Source organism: Pteropus medius, unplaced genomic scaffold (assembly GCF_902729225.1).
Source record: "Pteropus medius unplaced genomic scaffold, Ma_sr-lr_union100, whole genome shotgun sequence".
Classification (NCBI taxonomy): Eukaryota; Metazoa; Chordata; class Mammalia; order Chiroptera; family Pteropodidae; genus Pteropus; species Pteropus medius.
Window position 1 is genome coordinate 291,561 of NW_024344436.1, and position 18,153 is coordinate 309,713.

An 18,153-nucleotide genomic window follows, 5' to 3' on the forward strand; every position below is an offset into this window, starting at 1 on the left:
CTCCTGGCCTCCAAAAGTCTAGATTCTCTGGAGATGTGAATTTTATGAATAAATAATTAATTTTTAAAATAATAAGAACAGCAGCAATATTTCTTGGCTATATACTATGCAGAAGGCACTGTTCTAAGTTTTAGAGGGATTAGCTCAGTTAATACCACAACCTTATAAGGTATATATTAGGCATTTACTATGAAGAAACACACACAGAGGTTAAGTAACCTGCTCAAGATTACACAGATAGCAACCGCTAGCAGTTTCACGGAATTGTTGATTATCTAAAGACTGTAAGTACAAAAGATGATGATGGCACATGGTATGTGGCCCACCCAACTCTGTGACTGAGAGAGGAAGGCTGTATCTATCTGGATCCCCTCACAAAGCAGAATTCTATTTGTATTGTATTTCAGAGTTGAAAAAGACTACTGAATAATGAGGCATTTTAAGCCAGTTGCAAAACACTGAGTTCTACTGCAACTAAAGCCAAACAGAAATGGAATAGAGGATGAGTATCTCATCTCATGTGCAAGATTAAATTTACCCAACCTGCTATAGGTTACAAATGCTGCCTGGTAAAAACTAGTCAGAGATGCTATCTTGGTTTTGGCAGCACTGTCGTTGGCAGGCATGTGTGAATAACTCTGAGAATCAAGTGCTAATCTTTTTCCAGTTCCAATTAGGTTACTAGCCTTGAGACATCTTTATTACCCAATTATCCTTTTCTTTTCTTCCCCAGTACCCGAAGAGATAGAAAGATTTTTACCAGGAAAATACATGAAGCAATCAGGATCCCAACAATGCCTTGCTGTTCTAGGAGAGGAGGAACCCACACCCACAACCAAACAACATTTCTCACGTTTTGGCTCCAGCCATTCTGAAGTACTCTTGAGTGTCCCGAAATCCTTCTGTCCCTTCCTTCTGCCTGTGCCACTCTTCTCACCTTCAAGTGGCACATTTCTATTCATCCACTAAAACCAATTTAGGGGGCACCTCTTCTGTGGAGCCTTCCCTTCTCTATACTGACTCTGAACCCTGTAAATCTTTCTGCTGTTGCCCTGATCACTCTGCATAATTACTGGTTTACATGTCTGTCTCCCTCACTTGACTGAAACCTTTTTCTAACTTTATATTTTAATGGATAGGTTCGTATCTTATCTTAGCACCTCTACTGCCTCGTGAAAATAAGTGCTCAATAAAAAACATTTTCAAAAGTGACTGCTAAAGTTAACTGAAAACTTGGCACTCTTATTTTCTCAAGTAACCTGAATTTGGTTGGCCTGTGAAATGCTCTCTTGAGGTTAAATCTACTAAGTTCCTTCCATCTTGTTCTATATGATAACCATCAATAACCGGCCCACAATTGTGTCAGCGGTACAGTGGCTGGTGAAAAACAAATGACGTCAGAGGCCCGGGCACACACGTCGTCCCACGGGCACTGGGCGGTGCTGGCAGAGATGGCAGGCTGTCAGTTCATTAATCATCTGACTCATTAAAAGATTGTTGATAATCTATTTAAACAATGCCTCTGCCACTGGGGAGACATTGATTTCTCCTGTCTAATGATGATGATTGATGAGGAAGGAGGTGGAAGGCTGAACTTGCACAGAAAGCAGTGAAGGGACTTGCCCGAAATCAGCCAGGGAGGGGCAAGCGTAGGAACACAGCCCAGTGTTTCTAACTCCCAAATCTGATTCTTTTAGAGATCAATGCCCCCAAAAGGTTCCCGCCATAAGTCTCATGCATATCTTAGCATTCTAGAAGTTTTAGAGTGACTATATATTTAATCAAATCCTATTCATCCTTCAATGTCAATTTCTCCCTGCAACAGTCTCTAGTACCTCTCATCTGAACTCTTATGGGGTTCTTAATATTTAAATAAACAACCGAACTCAATTATAAGGTGCTCCCTGGTTGCCTCCTGGACCTTGGTTCTCCAACTAGATCATAAATTCCATGAAGGCAGGGTTATATTTCATTTCATTACAATGTACAGTGTCTAGGACAAAGCATGGTTCACAAGAGACATTAATTGCATATTTGTTGATTCATACAATATATGTTTGTACATGCAACTGGCATCTCCACCTCACTGCAGGAGTACTTCATGAGTCAAGCCGGTTCCATCTGAAAATCCTTCCATCTTCAGGGTCAGGTCCCCCCAGAGGAAATGATGAGATTTGCCCAGAAATTTCTTTCTGGGAATGTAATAAATGCTGCCTTGTTGGCTTTTCCATTAATATTCATTTGTGATTTATTTATTTTTCATATTGTTAGCAGGCATAGCAAGAACTAAAGTTTTAAGAAAAAACTATTAGACAAAAACACAAAATTGAGAAAATGTCTCAATATCTATTATCTATTACAAAATATCTATTAACTTTATTTTTAAAAAAAAAACTAGGTGGGAAGGATCTTAGTTATTTGGTAATTGTGAAAAATTTCATGTTCCAGCCCTTAAAACAGCAGAAAATATGGCTTTTGACCAGATAGGTTAGCAAATTAGAACATTATCCACGCAGCCCTGGACTGCTTGGTCCATGTGAGGATATAAGAAAGGCCCAGGTTAGAGGCCTTGGTATACCTGGCCTCTAAAGAATAGAGTAGAGTTTCCTCCTACCCTCACCCCACCCTGCCTCTTTTCTCTGGCTTTGATCTTACCCCTTGTGATTTACAAAACTGAAAATGAAACATTTGACTACTTTGGAAAATTTCTATTTCTAAAAGGGGGGAGCAGGTAGACTGCTATAAAATTGTGTTCCTCAAAATGTAGAGATGTTTATGCTTTTTTAAAAAAAGATATTTATTCTATAGAATTCATTTAAAAACCAAAAATGGAACAATTCACTAGCTAGGCACTAGAACAATATTAGGGAAACCACAGTCATTCTACTGTGTGCCTTGGAGGAATCCAAGAGTTTGTTAACATGCACATTCCCACCCCTGTCCTGGGACAGAGAATCAGAATCCTGGGAGGGGCCTAGAGTTCTGCATTTTTACCTGCTCTCCAGGTTATTTTGATGCTCACTAAAGTTTGAGAATCACTGCATTAGACAACACAAAGCTATAAGAACAGATGTACCCTATATGTCATTATACACAGAGTGCTGACTTCTATTCTCAGCTATTGGTGGGAGGGGAAGGAAGTACTTTGAAAAGGCTAGCAGGTGGGCTTAAATCTAGCAACTGAGAAGCTTGTTGGCTTTCATTTTCTTTTATTTCTAAGGAAACTGAAAAAAGAATATTCTTCTGGTCAAGAAATCCAGGTCAAGAGGAATAGTTTATCCATCTGTTCACATAGCCTCCCTCCCAGCCAGCACCATAAAACACCTTCCAGTCTCTGGAGCCCAACCCACCAAATGGTCCTTCCTGCCTTCTCAGTCATGTAGGAAGAATCTGTCCCATCATGATGGGCACATGGTTAGACTCACTGTCTTCTTTCTTACCATTTTCTTCCATTTCATCCTGCGATTCTGATACCAAGTCTTCACCTGCAGTTGAGTGAGTCCCAGAGACTGGGCCAAGTCCAACCTAGAAGGTACAAGAGACAAAAGAAGAATGAAGAAGGAGAGATGAGGGCAGAAGAGATGGGGTCCTATTGATTGGTTCCAGGCACTGCCACCAAAACTTGGACCTTCCCCATTTAACCAAGAATCCTATGGAAGAAACTCTGGAAAGCTAGAAACAGATACCCATGTACAAGGACTGTCTACATTAGATCTGAAAAGAATTTCTGAGCCTTCACTGCAAAGTTTCTTCCCTGATCTGACAGAGTCTTTACTTTGATTCCAAACAAAATGAAGACTTACTCAGAATTGAAACTGGGAAAGAAAAGTAAAGCCATGTTTTCCTTATCAGAATCTTACTCATCACTCCAAATCCAGTTCAAATTCCACATCCTGCAGGTGAGCCTCCTGGACAACCCCCAGCTCACAGGTTGTCTCCTCTACACTCTCCCATGGTCAGCTACCACCCAGGTGGCTCAAAGTTCTCAAATGGTCTCTAATTGCATCACATCAGTTATTTCTGCCTAACTCAACGGCAAGAGCAGAGTATATCTCTTGCTTCTTTTATAATCACAGAAGTGCCTTTCGCATTCTAAATCCAGAACTAGGGCTCGAAAATACTTTTCAATGGGTCGACTCATTCATTGTAGCTGCCCTAAGTCGTTATGATGCCAGATTCCAAAATAAACTAAATCATAGCCTCTCCTGCTTCCCATTCTACTGCTCACTTTGGTTCTGCATTTCTCTGTAGCCTTCTGAAAAGTCCTGAATCTCAAGCCATCCCTGGGAGGTGTGCAGTTGGAGCAAATTCCAACAACATAGTAACTATTTCCTGAGTACCACAGCATCCAGACTACGTGCTAAGCCCCTGACACGTGCTATCTTATTTATTCCTTTCACAACACTGTGAAGTAAGTATAATTATTCTCATTTTATAAATGAGAGATCTGAGGCTCAGAGAGATTAGAACCTCTCAGCAACCATGGCCAAATCCTATCAGCTACCTGTTTCTGTACATAAAGTTTTATTAGAACACAGATACGCTCAGTCAGTCACATACTATTGTCTGTGGGGGCTTTCGTATTACAAACTCCAAGTTGAGTAGCTATGGCAGAGACCACATGGCCAACAAAGCTTAAAATATTTACTCTCTGGCCTTGTACAGAAAAAGTTTACTAACCCTGGTATATGATCCTAGAGTAAGAGGTGGAGCCTCCAAATCTACTTACGTCTGACTTGTACATCTCCTCTGGTATAGGGGCTCACCTCCACTTGTCATATTTTTGTACAAGTTAGATCTGCCAAAGGGAAGCTCTTGCTCAGGCCTTAATGGAGAAAATGCAGGGATGCTACACCACAAGGAGTAGCAAACAACCCGAGTGGAGCATATGAAATGAGAAAGGGAACCAGTCTTCCAACCTCAGTGCTTGAGACTATAACTGTTGACCTATCTTGATAAGAACCCCAGGTCTACCCAAGCGCCAACCGGAGGGACCACCTCCTGAGCCAACATTAGCTGCCTCCCTGTGGTTCTAATCCTGATCATTGAAGCAATGTGGATCTCTAAAGCAGCAACTTGGGCCAAGCACCCTTAATATAGTTTGAGTAGTGACCACCACTTTTGAAGGTCTCCAGGTTTCTGAGGATTGCAATTTGTGGATCTAAGATCTATTATCTCACACAGACCTGCATAGCCAGAATCCTGAACCATGGGGCCTCTCAGGTGTGAATTCTCAGCTGCAATTCTCTACTTGAGGGTTACTCAGCAACATCTCACCATTAGGAACACCAACAGGTACAGGCAATGAAGGTGCCAGGTGCTAACTCTTGGCACTCCCAGTTGTAGAAGCCTAACCCCTGTAATAGTGCACGATTTAAATCTCCAACAATAAAAACAGTCTTCCTTCAAGGGGCTTCAGAACCTGTCTTAAATTTGCATTCACATATATCTGGTTGTCCCAGTGAAAGAGCTACTGGAAGCTGACAGTTTTATTGAAGGCAATTAACAGACAAGCTAATAAATTCCCAGTGCCAATAGCACTCAGCTCTCCCCACTAAAAGAATTGCTTCCCAAGCAGCCATTCATTAAGAACCAAGAACATGGGGACAATCCCCCAAGACTTCCTATCTCCCAGACCTCCCTGGAGACAGGTCCTCCTGGGCTCTTACTGTGCCTTCGCCCAACCCAGTTCACCTGAGGCCATCAGGTGCATTTGTCAATGGAAGGTTCAGTTCACAGCTCTGCCACTGTTACCAAATGGTGTTAGCTCACTTGGGAAAAATGCACCCTTGACTCACTCTGGCTACAGAAACACATTTCACTGTCATCAGCTTTCTCTCATTACCTGCCACCGTTACAAATTCTCACTTCCCTGCGTATTCGCTTAAGTGGGGTCTCCTAGGAAACCACAGAAACAAACAATGAGGAAGAGGGAGAGAGCTGTGGGAGGAAGGAGTGCTCATGGCCCTGGTCACGTACAGAGGTGAGGAACATCTGAGAAGGCAGGTTAAGGCGGCAGCTTCGATGCCAGCCAAATGGTGTCCTCCTCCCTAGGCAAATGAATCAATCCTGTCTAGGTCACCTGAGAAGTGCCTAGGCAGGTATCAGAAAGCCCCAAGAGGTTTATTAAGAACTAATATTTCTCTTTAAAAATTCTGACTTCTAGAAAATAAGCCCAAAATTTTACTCATGCACACTGAAGCCCTTTCAACATACCACCACACAATTCATAAATAATGGTGCTGACTCCACCCAGCTGGCCAAGTCCATAAGGCTCTTCATCACAGGCTGGGAGTATCAAAATAGCTATATGAAACCTAGAGATCCCCAATTTACAAACTTGTCTCCATTGCCCCCCCACAGGCACCCCAAATGCCCATGTCCAAAACAAAATTCACTCTTTATCTGCAAAATCCACTCTGTCCTCAGCCTTCCAACTTCAGCTAAAAGTACCCCTATTTACCTAGCAGTTCAATCCAGGAACCACAAAAATCTCAATTCCTGTTTCTCTTCCACATGGCAATGTCAATCCTATTCATTTCATCTTCAAAATTACTCTCCAGTCCATTCTCTCCTCTCCATTCCCACTATCACCACCTTCGTTCAGGTCTTCAGTGACTGTCCCTGGACTCCCTGGTGTCCCTGCTCCATCTCTTCCCTCTATAATCAATCATTTATGGTGCCACCAATGCAAGAATTCTAAAATGTAAATCTGTCACAGATCATAAAGAGGCATAAACGAAGGAAGGGAAAGAAGAAGCAACTCAAGACCTAAAATCATGTCGCTTCCAGCTCTTAATGGCTGCTGATGGACAGCCTAAACAACAAAGTGCACATCCTTTGGCCAGGCATATGAGGTCTTCCCACCTCTACAGCCTCATCTTCCACCAGGCCCCAACTCACACCTTAAACTGGAGATGTCCCGACCACTTGCAGTTCCCTCAACGTGCCCAGTGAGCATGTTTCTGCGCTTGTGGATGGCATTCCCTCGCCATCTTTGAATCAAAGCTCTTCTTAAATGTTTCCTCCTCTGAGATGCCTTTCCTAGCCCCACTAACACATTCAGCAATATCTCTGTGCTCCTACTGCCCTCAGTCACATATCGGCACCAGCACCCAGCTCAACGTGTTATAATATTGCAGTCACTTCCTTACCCATGATTTCACAGAGAGTAAGACTCCTGTCTACTACTTTACAGGCCATAATTCCTGCCACAGTGCCTGGCACAGAAGACCCTTAGCTAAGAGCTGATGGGCACTTAATTGAATCAATTAACAAATTCTCTTTTAGTCAGTGATTTGCAGACTCCTCTCTCACTTAAATTTTTATCAAATAGCTACTAAATAGCTTAAGAAATGCATTTGAGTTTCCTTCCCTTTCTCTTTAACAGCACTGGGGTCAAAACTGATATAGACAAGGCAGTGAGCAAAGAAGAGAAAAGGGGCCTGAAAAACCCTCCCAATAAAAATAGGATCATGATGAACTCAGCCATCTCCAGAGTGAGTTTGAGTAACAAAATAGACACACACTCCTGCATATTTTGCAGTTAAGATACTAAATTAAAGAAAGGGGGTGAGGTACTGAAGACTGAGTAAAGAAGGGGTCACAGACACCCTCATCTGGATCTCAAAAGGGTTTAAAGAAGGCGATCTCATCCAGGTCCTCCTCAGTCTCAGCCAAGTGGTTCTGACTTGATATCCATCAAATTCACCAGGACATCTGACAGCCCCTCAACACGATCAATCCAGCCTATGCATCAAATGCCAGGCAGCAGACCAGGCCAGCCAGGTGCTGGAGAGTGAGGAGTAGACTGAGATCATGGATTCAAATTCCAGATCTAGTCCCATTGCATTTGATGTAAGTGTAAATGGCATTTAAAACCAAGCCTGCGCCCCAACTGAGAGCCTGGCAACTATTTACTAAACTTGACCTTGTTTTCTAAATTGGAGTAGGTAAAATATGGAGAGAGAGTGAGGAGTAAAAATTCACCAACATTCAGTCTCTTATGGGGCCAAGTGTGATGGATTCATGCGGGCTGGGTTCTGTTAAACCAAGGCTAAGATGATGGATGTGAGCCAAGGAATAGATTCCTGCCATAGTGTCCTGCATATACATCCTTCACTGAAAGCAAAAGAAGTCTCGAGGGCCTTAACTGCAGGCAGGCCCATCTCCATGTCCTCACCTGTCTGGAGTGGACAAATACTTCTGCTTCTGGAATTTCTTTTCCAGGCCCATGAGCTGAAGCTCAGTGAAGATGGTGCGACTCCGACGGGGCTTCTTTTGCCGGGGCGTGGGCTGCTCCGTCTCCGACTCGCTGCTGCCTAGAGCCTCACCACCTGGGGCCTCAGCAGAAGCAGCCTCAGCAGCTGGGTGGTGGGACAGTGCCTGGGAGATTCCTGGGGTGGCAGGGACCAAGTGGGAGATGACTGTGGGCTGTCGGGTGATCACTGACAGGAGAGGATAAGCCCGGAGGGAAGCAGGGCCTGAAAGACAAACAGGGACAGGTCACACAGAGAATGGAGTGGAAAGAGGCCAGAGGCCCCTCAGAAGACCACTTGCTGAGACTGACAAACTGGTGGGGCTTCCAGACCATAGAGGTATAAATTAAGGAAAGGAAAGAAGAAGCAACTCAAGACCTATAATGGCTGGATGGGCAGAAAATACTGATTTGCTCAGCCTGGTGTGTGAGAACATTCCAGTTCCACATGGCCAAGAAGATGTTCCTCTGGTTTTAAGTGAATCTTTTCCCTTTCTCTCCCTTTTGAAACTTTAAATTCTGGTTTCTGAGATATGGGACTGAGCATATGAAAAGGAGTGGTAAGAAAAGGCTAGAAACACATACTTAAGAAATTCAAAATAGGTCTGTAATATATGAACTACCTGAAAGCCACCCGTGGACTTTATAAAACTACATGGTTGTAACTATGAATGCCTCTTGAGAGGTCTATACCTTGAATCATAACATTTTTCAGAGCTGGAAGGATGCTTAAAGGCTATTTAATTCAACTCTCTCGTTTCAGACACAAGGAAACAGTCCCATAAAACCTGAGTGACTTGCTAAGATCTTGGAACAAGCAGATTCAGGAATCAAACCAAGTTCTTCTGGCTTGAAGTCCAGTGCTCTTATCACCACATGTCGAATCACATGGATACATCGTTGAGACAAGGGGGAAAACATGACTTTAATTCACATGAAAACTCAGACACATCATTACTAGCTGCCTCCAGCACTGTGTTAAGGAGGATTCTCAGACTGGGTTAGAGCTTGGCTGAGGGAAGATGACTGAGGTTGATTAACATCGTCTGCCATGGGCATGCAGGGGAGGGGAGTATGGTAGCAGACATATTAGTTATGTGCCACTCCTGCTTTAGGAATTTCAAAGCAAGAGTACTTTTCTGTCCGAGACTCTGTTATGTCTTTAAAGTTCAAGTAAAAGAGCTCTTCCCTCTCATGATTCAACAGTACCAAGTTTAAAATGTCCTGACCATTACCTATATAAATCATTTTCTCTCTCTGGGTCTCAGTTTTGTCATTTGTATACTGAGTAAAAGTAGATCATTTTGAAGAATCCTTCAAACTCTAACAACTGATGCCACGAAAGCACCTCTCATTCCAAACCCATCTTGATATCTGACAAAAATTGAGAAGACTCAGGGGCTGCCCTCTGGGACTCAGCCCAGCCCTGACAACTCACTACAAGGGCAAAGCAAGAACCTGAGCCAATGACACTCACAATGGTTCTGGATTAAAACCAACCAACATCACAAAGCACCAGGTGCTACTTGTGTTCACTCTCTGAGTTGGCGTTTCTCTTCTTATTCATGCCTATGCTTCTGTTTTGGACTCTGTCATAGTTATTAAAACAGATGACTTCTTTTGTTCTTTGACTGTAGTTCTAGTATGGCTTACTAGCAACCACAAAGTTGTTAAATAATAAATCACCAAGAGCTATGACTTCCAGTAACTCTCCAGCCAATGTTAACACTTGAGATTTTGTGTTGTGAATTCTTTTTAAAAAAGGAAAAAAAGCATCTGGGAATGATATTTTAAAGCAAGAAAATAAGGATATCTGAGCCAATGGTTTTGGATCTACCAGTATACATTATGAAATACCACTTCTTGAAAAAAGTATCTGAAAGTTTCTTACACAGGCATAAGATGCTTTTCATCTCAAATCATCACTTTACTCCTTTAATCCCACCATGTCTTTCAAAAGAAATTATCTTTCTTTATTAAGGAGGCTAACTTATAATCTGGAAACCTAAGAGCCTATCAATATAGGAAGTGGCTAGTTAAGATGTTAATAACCAGAATTTCAACTTTGTCTTGACTTAAATAATTTTTTGCCTAACATTGAAAAATATTTTGGAACAGTGGTAATATTTAATGTTAGCAAGAATATGAGGAAATGGGTACTCATATTGTTGGTGAGTGTGTAAAACAGTATTATCTTTGAGAAGGACAAATTAAGCATTATTGATGAAGCAATTCCACAATTTGAGACCTATTTGCTAGGTGCACAAAGATTTATGTACAAGCATATTCACTGCAGCCTTGTTTACAATAGTGGAAAGGGGGAAAGAACCCACATATCTATCAACAGCAAAATGGTTAAGTAAATTGTGGTACATCTATAGTATAGACTACAATGTAACTGTTAAAAAGAACAATCAATATGAACTGATAGGTAAACTACACATAAACTAACATGAGAAAATATCTAAAATACATTATTGAGAGAATATTAATGTATAGAACAATTTGCATTATCTTTTGTAAAATCTGCATGTGTGTCTGCCTTTATGAATGCATTTTTAGAAGAAATCAGGAAGTCATCAAACTATTAACAGTGATTACTTCTAGAGAAGGAGTAGGTTCAAAACAAGTGAAAGGGAATCTACATGTATTAATCTAATCCTGTATTCAATCTTGCCATAAATATTTAGTGAGCATGTACTATAGGCTGTACTCCGATTTAGAAGCTGGAGATACAGCAGTGAATAAAGTCCAACCTTCACAGGGCTTACATTTCAGTCAGGGAGGTAGATAACAACAAACAAAGAAATAAATATATAATGCTGGGTAGTGATAAATTATATGAAGACAAAGATAGCAGACTGTGAAGATAGGCAGGTATTTTAGATAGGTGAGTCATTTTGGCAGGTAAGTGACTCAGTGGAGAGGAGAGCTTTGTGAAGATACAAGGAAGAATAAGCACCCCAGGCACAGAAACAACTCATGCAAAGCCCTGAAGTGGGAACAAGCTTGTGATCAAAGAATAGCAAAAAGGCAAAGTGAGCAAGGGTTAAGAAATCATAGGAAACAAAAATTTGGAGAACTCTGCTCCAGTCAGATCATATAGGGTCTTGTAGGCTAGAGCAAATAATTTGAATTTTATTCAGAATATGACAAAACCATTGATGAGATCTGAGCTGAGGAAGGATGTGGTCTGATTTATGTCTTTAAGTTACCTATGGCTAATGTGTGGAAGACTGCAGGGAAAAATGCGGAAGCAGAGAAGTAAGTTAGGAGGCAAGGCAATATGCCTTGCTAGACCAGAGGTGACTATCGAGTGGGCCAGAGAGGTAGCAGATGCAGTAAGGAGAGGTGGGCAGATTCAGGGTGCACTTTACATTTAGCGTTGAAAGAACTTGTTGAAGGGCTGAATGAGAGACAGTGGCCATGTGAAGCCTGGGTGTTTGGCCTTAGCAACTAAAGGAATGACAGTGCTATTTACTAAGATGGGAAAGACTGGGCTAAGAACAAGATTAGGTGGGAACATTTTTTATAAGCTGACAATATCAAGTGCTGACGAGGATGCAGAGCAGCTAGAACTCTCATACATTGCTGATGGGAATGCAAAAGGATATATAGCCTTTTTGGAAAGCAGCTTGGTAGTTTCTTATAAAGTTAAACTGTATTTTACCATATAACCAAGCAATCCTTTCTCCTAGGTATTAAACCAAGTGAAAAGGAAATGCAACAACCTACACACAAATGTTTATAATGATATTATTAGTAATTACCAAAAACTAGATATGATCCAAATATCCCTCAGCTTGGGATGGATGGATAAACTGTGGTACATATATACAGTAGAATATAATTCAGGAATAAAAAAGAAACAAACTACTGATACATGCAACATCGTGGATGAATCTCAAATGCACTGTGCTAAATAAAAGAAGCCAGAATCAAAGGGCTGTATAAGTCCATTTATCTAACATTCTGAAAAAGGCAACACCAGAGATGGAGAAGAGAGCAGTGGCTGCCAGATTTAAGGGTAGGGGAAGAATTTGACTACAAAGCAGTGACACAATGAAACAGGGAGGGGGTGGGTGAAGTGATGAGACTGTTTTGTATCTGGATTGTAGTAGTGATTATACAACTTTATGCATCTGTCAAAGCTCATAATTGTACACTAAAATAGTATATTTTTACCAAGTATAAATTTAAAATAAATTTATTAAACAAAAACAAAAATGTCAAGTTTTAACCGCAATTTTGTTTTTATTACCAAAGTAACACAATTTATTATAAAAGAAATTTAAAACAATTCAGAAATATATAAAGTAAAAGTCTCCTCTCACGGCTTTCAATCTCAAATCTTAGAGATAAACTTCGTAACTGTTCCTATGTACACACACGCACCTACGTTCCAAATATAGTAACATGTATGCTAATCTATTGACAAACATAGTTATAAAGTGTTCATTTTGTAAAATATAAATATCACTTTGGTTTTTTTCTAAATAGATAGCAAACAATCACAAAACCACATATTGACTAGTCCAGTAATTTAAAATGCCAGTTTTAAGATACAGCAACTTCCCAGAGAAATGAAGTTGGGAAATTTTTTGTTCATCAGAATTCTAGGAGTCTGCTAGGGAATTTTAGTCACCAGAATTCTGAGAATCTCCCTCTCTGTAGAAAAGCAGCCAAACTTGGAAAAGTACTACCCTTCTCAAAGCTGCCTCTGAGGGGGTGGTCACAACTAGGGAAGGCAACTGTGGTGCTGCCACATGAAGGTGTGGGTGTGAGAGGAAGAAGGGCTTGGGGGAGGTGAGAGCTAGGAAACCACGTGGATCAGAGAGAGGTCAGAGTTTTAGAGGCTGCCATGAATCTGCAACACTGGGGAGAGTGAAAGCTACTTAAAAAGGATTTCTGAAAATCATTTTAGGGGGTATACTGTATAAAATCCATGAATATCCTCCCTTAAGAAAAACTAAAGATCTTCATGTTCAAGATTCCTTGGTCAGATTTCTGTTCTTTGAATATAATTCTGTACATATACTGGGCCATATGGGGCCCTAGAAATAGTTGGGTTATATTATATATACATGTGTCTGTTTCTGGACTGTGTTCTGTTCTATGGCACTAATATATGAGCCTATTATAGGACCACTCCACTTCATCATTGTGGATTTTTTAGAGAGTTTTGTTACTGAGTAGAACAAGTCTCCCCCCTTTTTTTTATTTTTACAAAATTTTTCTGGCCATTGTCATTAATTTATTTTTCCGGTGGAATTTTAAAATCAACTTGTTAGTCTCTGAAAAAGCAAATCCCACTTAAAATGTGATTAGAGTTACATTAACCTTATAGTTTAATTCAGGGAAAGATGATTCTTTTGATGACCTGTCCTCTTGTGGGGTGAAAGCAATTACTGTTATTTTTAAACGGCTTTTGGATATTTATTCAATTTGGTCCCATAAAAGTTAAACCTAATTAAAACTTTCATTTAAAAAAAAAAAAAACCCTTCTGATGAATGATAGTGATTGAAGGCAACATCCTTCACTAAAGTCTAAAGTTTCAGGACCCATGACCCAATGTCTTGATGCAAATTCAGTGACTAAACTGCAATTTCTCCTACCACCTGAGAGTACTTTCTGATGCTGGGCGTACACACACAAGACCACTGTGATGCTGACCAGTGTTTGGGGGGTTTCAGGAGGGTGACAACCATAAATAAATGTAATTGCAGTAATTGTGAATTTTTGGTATGTGATATGTGTATGCAGGGTTAGGGAGGAACAAGCATGGCTGGAATGGGAGTCAGGGTGGGTCATGTGTATCTGCAAAGCACTGAGTCTCCTGAAAGGCAAACCAATGGGGCACAGAAAAATGAGACAAAATATACTTTAGTCAGCTGCTTGCTGTCTTTTCTTGTTTTAATTTATGATTTGACTTCAGACAAACCAGCACTGACCCAAAGCTTTAATTTCACAAAGCACTTGCACACCCCCATTTCATATTTACATAAAAGTATTACGAGATAGTCCAACCATATATTTATGTTTTCATGAAATTAAAAATAGGCAAAATTTTATAAATTAGTGTATACATTAGGGGGTTCTTTGGTTACTGAGGTGGCAGATAATGTATAACACCACAATAATTATATCTTTCTCTTTTCCTGAGAATTGTCACTATGTGAAAATGTTCACTGAATACAGCTGCCTGTTACTCCTGGATCATGTACGTATACTTGTGACATTCGAGCACATTATTTGCTACTGAGAGGGAGTAATGACTGTAATAAATCAAAGACGTTATTTAAACAAACATTTTTTTGGTTGACAAAAGGAGTGTAAACATAATCACAATTAATACATTTTCTAATAGTTGTTTTTTCCTGCAACCAATCCCCGTAACCAGTGTTTTCCTGTAGGATAGCTATCACATAACTATATGTATTGTATACCTAGAATAGTTCCTTGCCAAATGTCTGGCTTTTTTTTTTATGCCTACAGAATCTGGTCTTCCTAGGTGGTCTCCTATCCAAGTACTAACCAGGCCCGACCCTGGTTAGCTTCTGAGATCAGACAATATCGGGCTTGTTCAGGGTTGCATGGCCATAGACCATGGACCATGGCTCCACTGGGGCGCGAACCCAGGACCTTCTGCGTGTAAAGCAGACATGCTAACCACTACACTATGGAACCACATCCCTGTCTGGCCTTCTTGAGAATTTATTTTTGGATTAGAAAACCTAAGAACATTAGTGGTAGACTGATGCAAAGGGGCATGCCAGGGAGTTTGGTGAGATGTGGGTCATTTGGTAGGGTAAGTAGAGCATTTTCCATTGCACTGATTCTGAAACTGTCTGTAAGTTCCTGGATGTGAACATGCTTGGACCAAGTGCAGGCATATCTCCTCACTTTAAGTCCTTCACTGCAGAAGCCAGTCCCCTCCAGCTATAGCTGTACTTCAACTTTAAAGCAGAATCCCTGAAGAATGGTTTTTGCTCCTATAAACCTCCGGTGGGCTTCTCTTCCAATCCTCCTACATACCAGTCCTCAAATGGACTCTCTGTACTCACATTTCTGGTTGACACAGTGAGGGCCAAAGGTCTGAGTGGATAAGAATCTCTAAGCTGCCTGCTTGCCTGATTTATGTTCTAGGAATCTGTGACCTATGTATCTGCAGAAAGCTTCAGAGGGACACAAGCAACACACATACACAAAGACATGGGTGCAGATGTATTCAGCAACCTGAAAGTGAGACTCAGTGGAACAAATGGGTAGCTCCAGCTGCTTCCTGTGAAAAGTCATAAAATCACTCACACCAAATTATTCCCATAGGCTCATATTCCTGCAAATTGCCTGGTAATTTTGAGTAGTGGGAAGAATACAACCTCTACCAGTGACTCATGGAGTGACTTTAAGCAGGTTACCAAAACTTTCTTAGTTTCAGTTCTCTCCTCTAAAAGTAAGGCTAATAATAGTTCTCTCTTATAGTTTATTGTAAGGTATGTCAAGTGGCCACTGGCCATTTAGTTCCCTTTCCTTTCTTTCTTTCACTTTTGTTGCCTAATACTCTGTGAGGGGTGCCAAATTAGAATAGATGAATTGTCTCACCAAGAAAGCAGACCTACCTGTGAACTATGCATGTGTATCTTCTTATCATCTGTGTATTCGTGTGCAAAGAAAGATTCAACATCAGAATCTGCCAGTTTTTCTTTGACAAATGGAGGCCTTCAAACGCCCTTACAGCTATATGCTGAGACTGACAACAATAAGAGAGCTAAAAGAAATCAGTGGGAGAGTCAACTGGCCAGACTTCCCCCTACAACTATCAGGACTCCAGAAATAACTGCTTTGGTTTTGCAGATCTGTATCAAAAAATGCACAAAACGGCATAAGAGTCCTGAGGCCCTTCCCAAGGTTAAGCATCAGCAAAGGAGGATGAGGCTGCTGGGACACAAGATGGACTCGGGTCAATTTTTTTAAATGGCAGGGAAAACAGATATATGGGGTTAAAATTAATTTGTCCTGCCTTATGCTGAAAGGGGACTGAGGAAAGGCCGAGCTATGGGTAACTGGTGACCAGACATGAAAGTTCAGTCATTATTTATCTATATGGATCATCTGTAAGCAGGGAAAAGAAGGGAACAAAGGGAGGAAAGGAAATATAAAGAGGCTCTGAGTGGCCTTTCAACTTAGTGATACACTAAGTTTCTAGCCCAGAAAGAGTTAATGAAATAGATACAGTCTTTACAGGTTATGGGTTTGTATGACTAAAGAAAAGAGAAACTGTTTTAAGAGGCCAACTCAAAGGCTTACAAAACGTCTTAGCCATTAACTATCTCATTAAAGGAGGAGAATATTTTGATGAATTAACTATAAATGAGCTAGAAACATATGGAATAAATTTATTCCAAAATCCACATGAGACTGCCATACGTAGACTCTGGAATAAGCATCTAATTAAATTTAAAAACTTAAGAAGGTTGAAAATAAAGGGATGGAGCAGGAAGACAATATTTTAGGGATTTGGAAAAATGAATAAAGTTTGGGAAATAAGCAGAGGACATCAGGGCAACCCTGGTAGGCTAATTGCATCATCACGGCATCTTTTCAGAGTCTTGATTTTGCAGAGACAAGCTCATTCTTATCGCATTCAACCTGCAATGACATCAAAACTGTAGATGCCCACAAAAACACCAGACTACACTGGGAGTTAAGTGAAATCAAATAAGCTAGCCTGGCAGATAGGTTTATGGATCCGCCCCCATCCTGCCTAAAATGCCATACCACCCCAGTGTGGTCATCACCATCCTCTAGCCATCACCACTCCACATCTTGCTCAGCCAAGAACACACTGGAAATGGCACTGTCTTTCTCTTCCTGGCCATTCTGCTTTCTACATACACCCACACCTGCTTTCCTCCACACCTCATAATCACTCACTGAAGGAAAGCTTCCCAGAGCAGCTGTTGTTCAGTACAAAGATCGAATTAATCACTCCTACCTTCATGCACCCACAACATTTTGTTTGTGTCCTTACTCACCCTTACTTAATCCAAATCTTATAATCTGTTTACCTATCTATTGCTCACTAGACTGCCAACTCCTTTAGGACAAAATCGAAAAGCGCCTCTTCCTAGTGTTTAACTCCATGCCCTGCTTGAACTAATTTTACCTGGAATCAGAAGATTAGGGCTGGACCTGTGGTTCTGACACCTTTGCCCTCTGTGGCTCTGATCAAACTCTACTCGCAAGCTTCTGTTTTCTCTTCTGTAAAATGGCAATAATAATACTTTTCCACAAGCTTGTTAAAGAATAACATTGAATAATAATTATGAAAAAAATATTTTCAAACAATAAAGAACTACACCAAAAAGGCACTAATTTTTTTCACTCAAAAAGTACTAATATTCCATATTTTAGAGATACCTCTACTCACTAAGAAGTTACAACACTGCTTTCTTGTGCTATACTAATTCATCCCTTTGCCTCATATCTTGTGCTTCACAATTTTGAGTTAATGACCTGTTGTCACAGCGACAGAGTCTGCACAAAGCTGCCCAGGAAGAATCCTCTACTTCAATGTCACCATCATCAGTGAACTCTACTTAGCACTGTGCTAACTGCTAAAGACAGGAAGAGAAACAATTCTTCATCTCTGCCCTCAGGAAGCTAATTATCTAATTGGGGAAATGAGACATTAAAATAAAAGGTCAATAAGAAAACAAAGGAGAACATAGCAAATCCTGAGTGACATACAAACCATAGAAATTCAGGACAGATTACTGTGCTCTAGAGAGTATAGTGTCTAGCTGTGAAAAGAGGAGGATCTGGGTTATGTGGGGAAAAGAAGGGATGGATTCCAGAGGCACTAACAAGGAAGAACCAACAGGCTCTGGAGAAC

At 40.8% G+C, this 18,153-nt stretch overlaps 1 protein-coding gene across 1 annotated transcript in view; it reads right to left on the minus strand.

Moving 5' to 3' along the window:
• The window catches only part of BARX2 (BARX homeobox 2), a 60,308-nt gene that overhangs the window by 5,209 nt on the left and 36,946 nt on the right, over window positions 1-18,153 (minus strand). Inside the window, exons 2-3 of the mRNA XM_039872710.1 lie at window positions 8,183-8,483; window positions 3,441-3,525 (exon numbers count right to left, since the gene is read on the minus strand). Coding sequence (XP_039728644.1) covers window positions 3,441-3,525; window positions 8,183-8,483 — 386 coding nt within the window. The remainder of the gene's footprint in view (window positions 1-3,440; window positions 3,526-8,182; window positions 8,484-18,153) is intronic.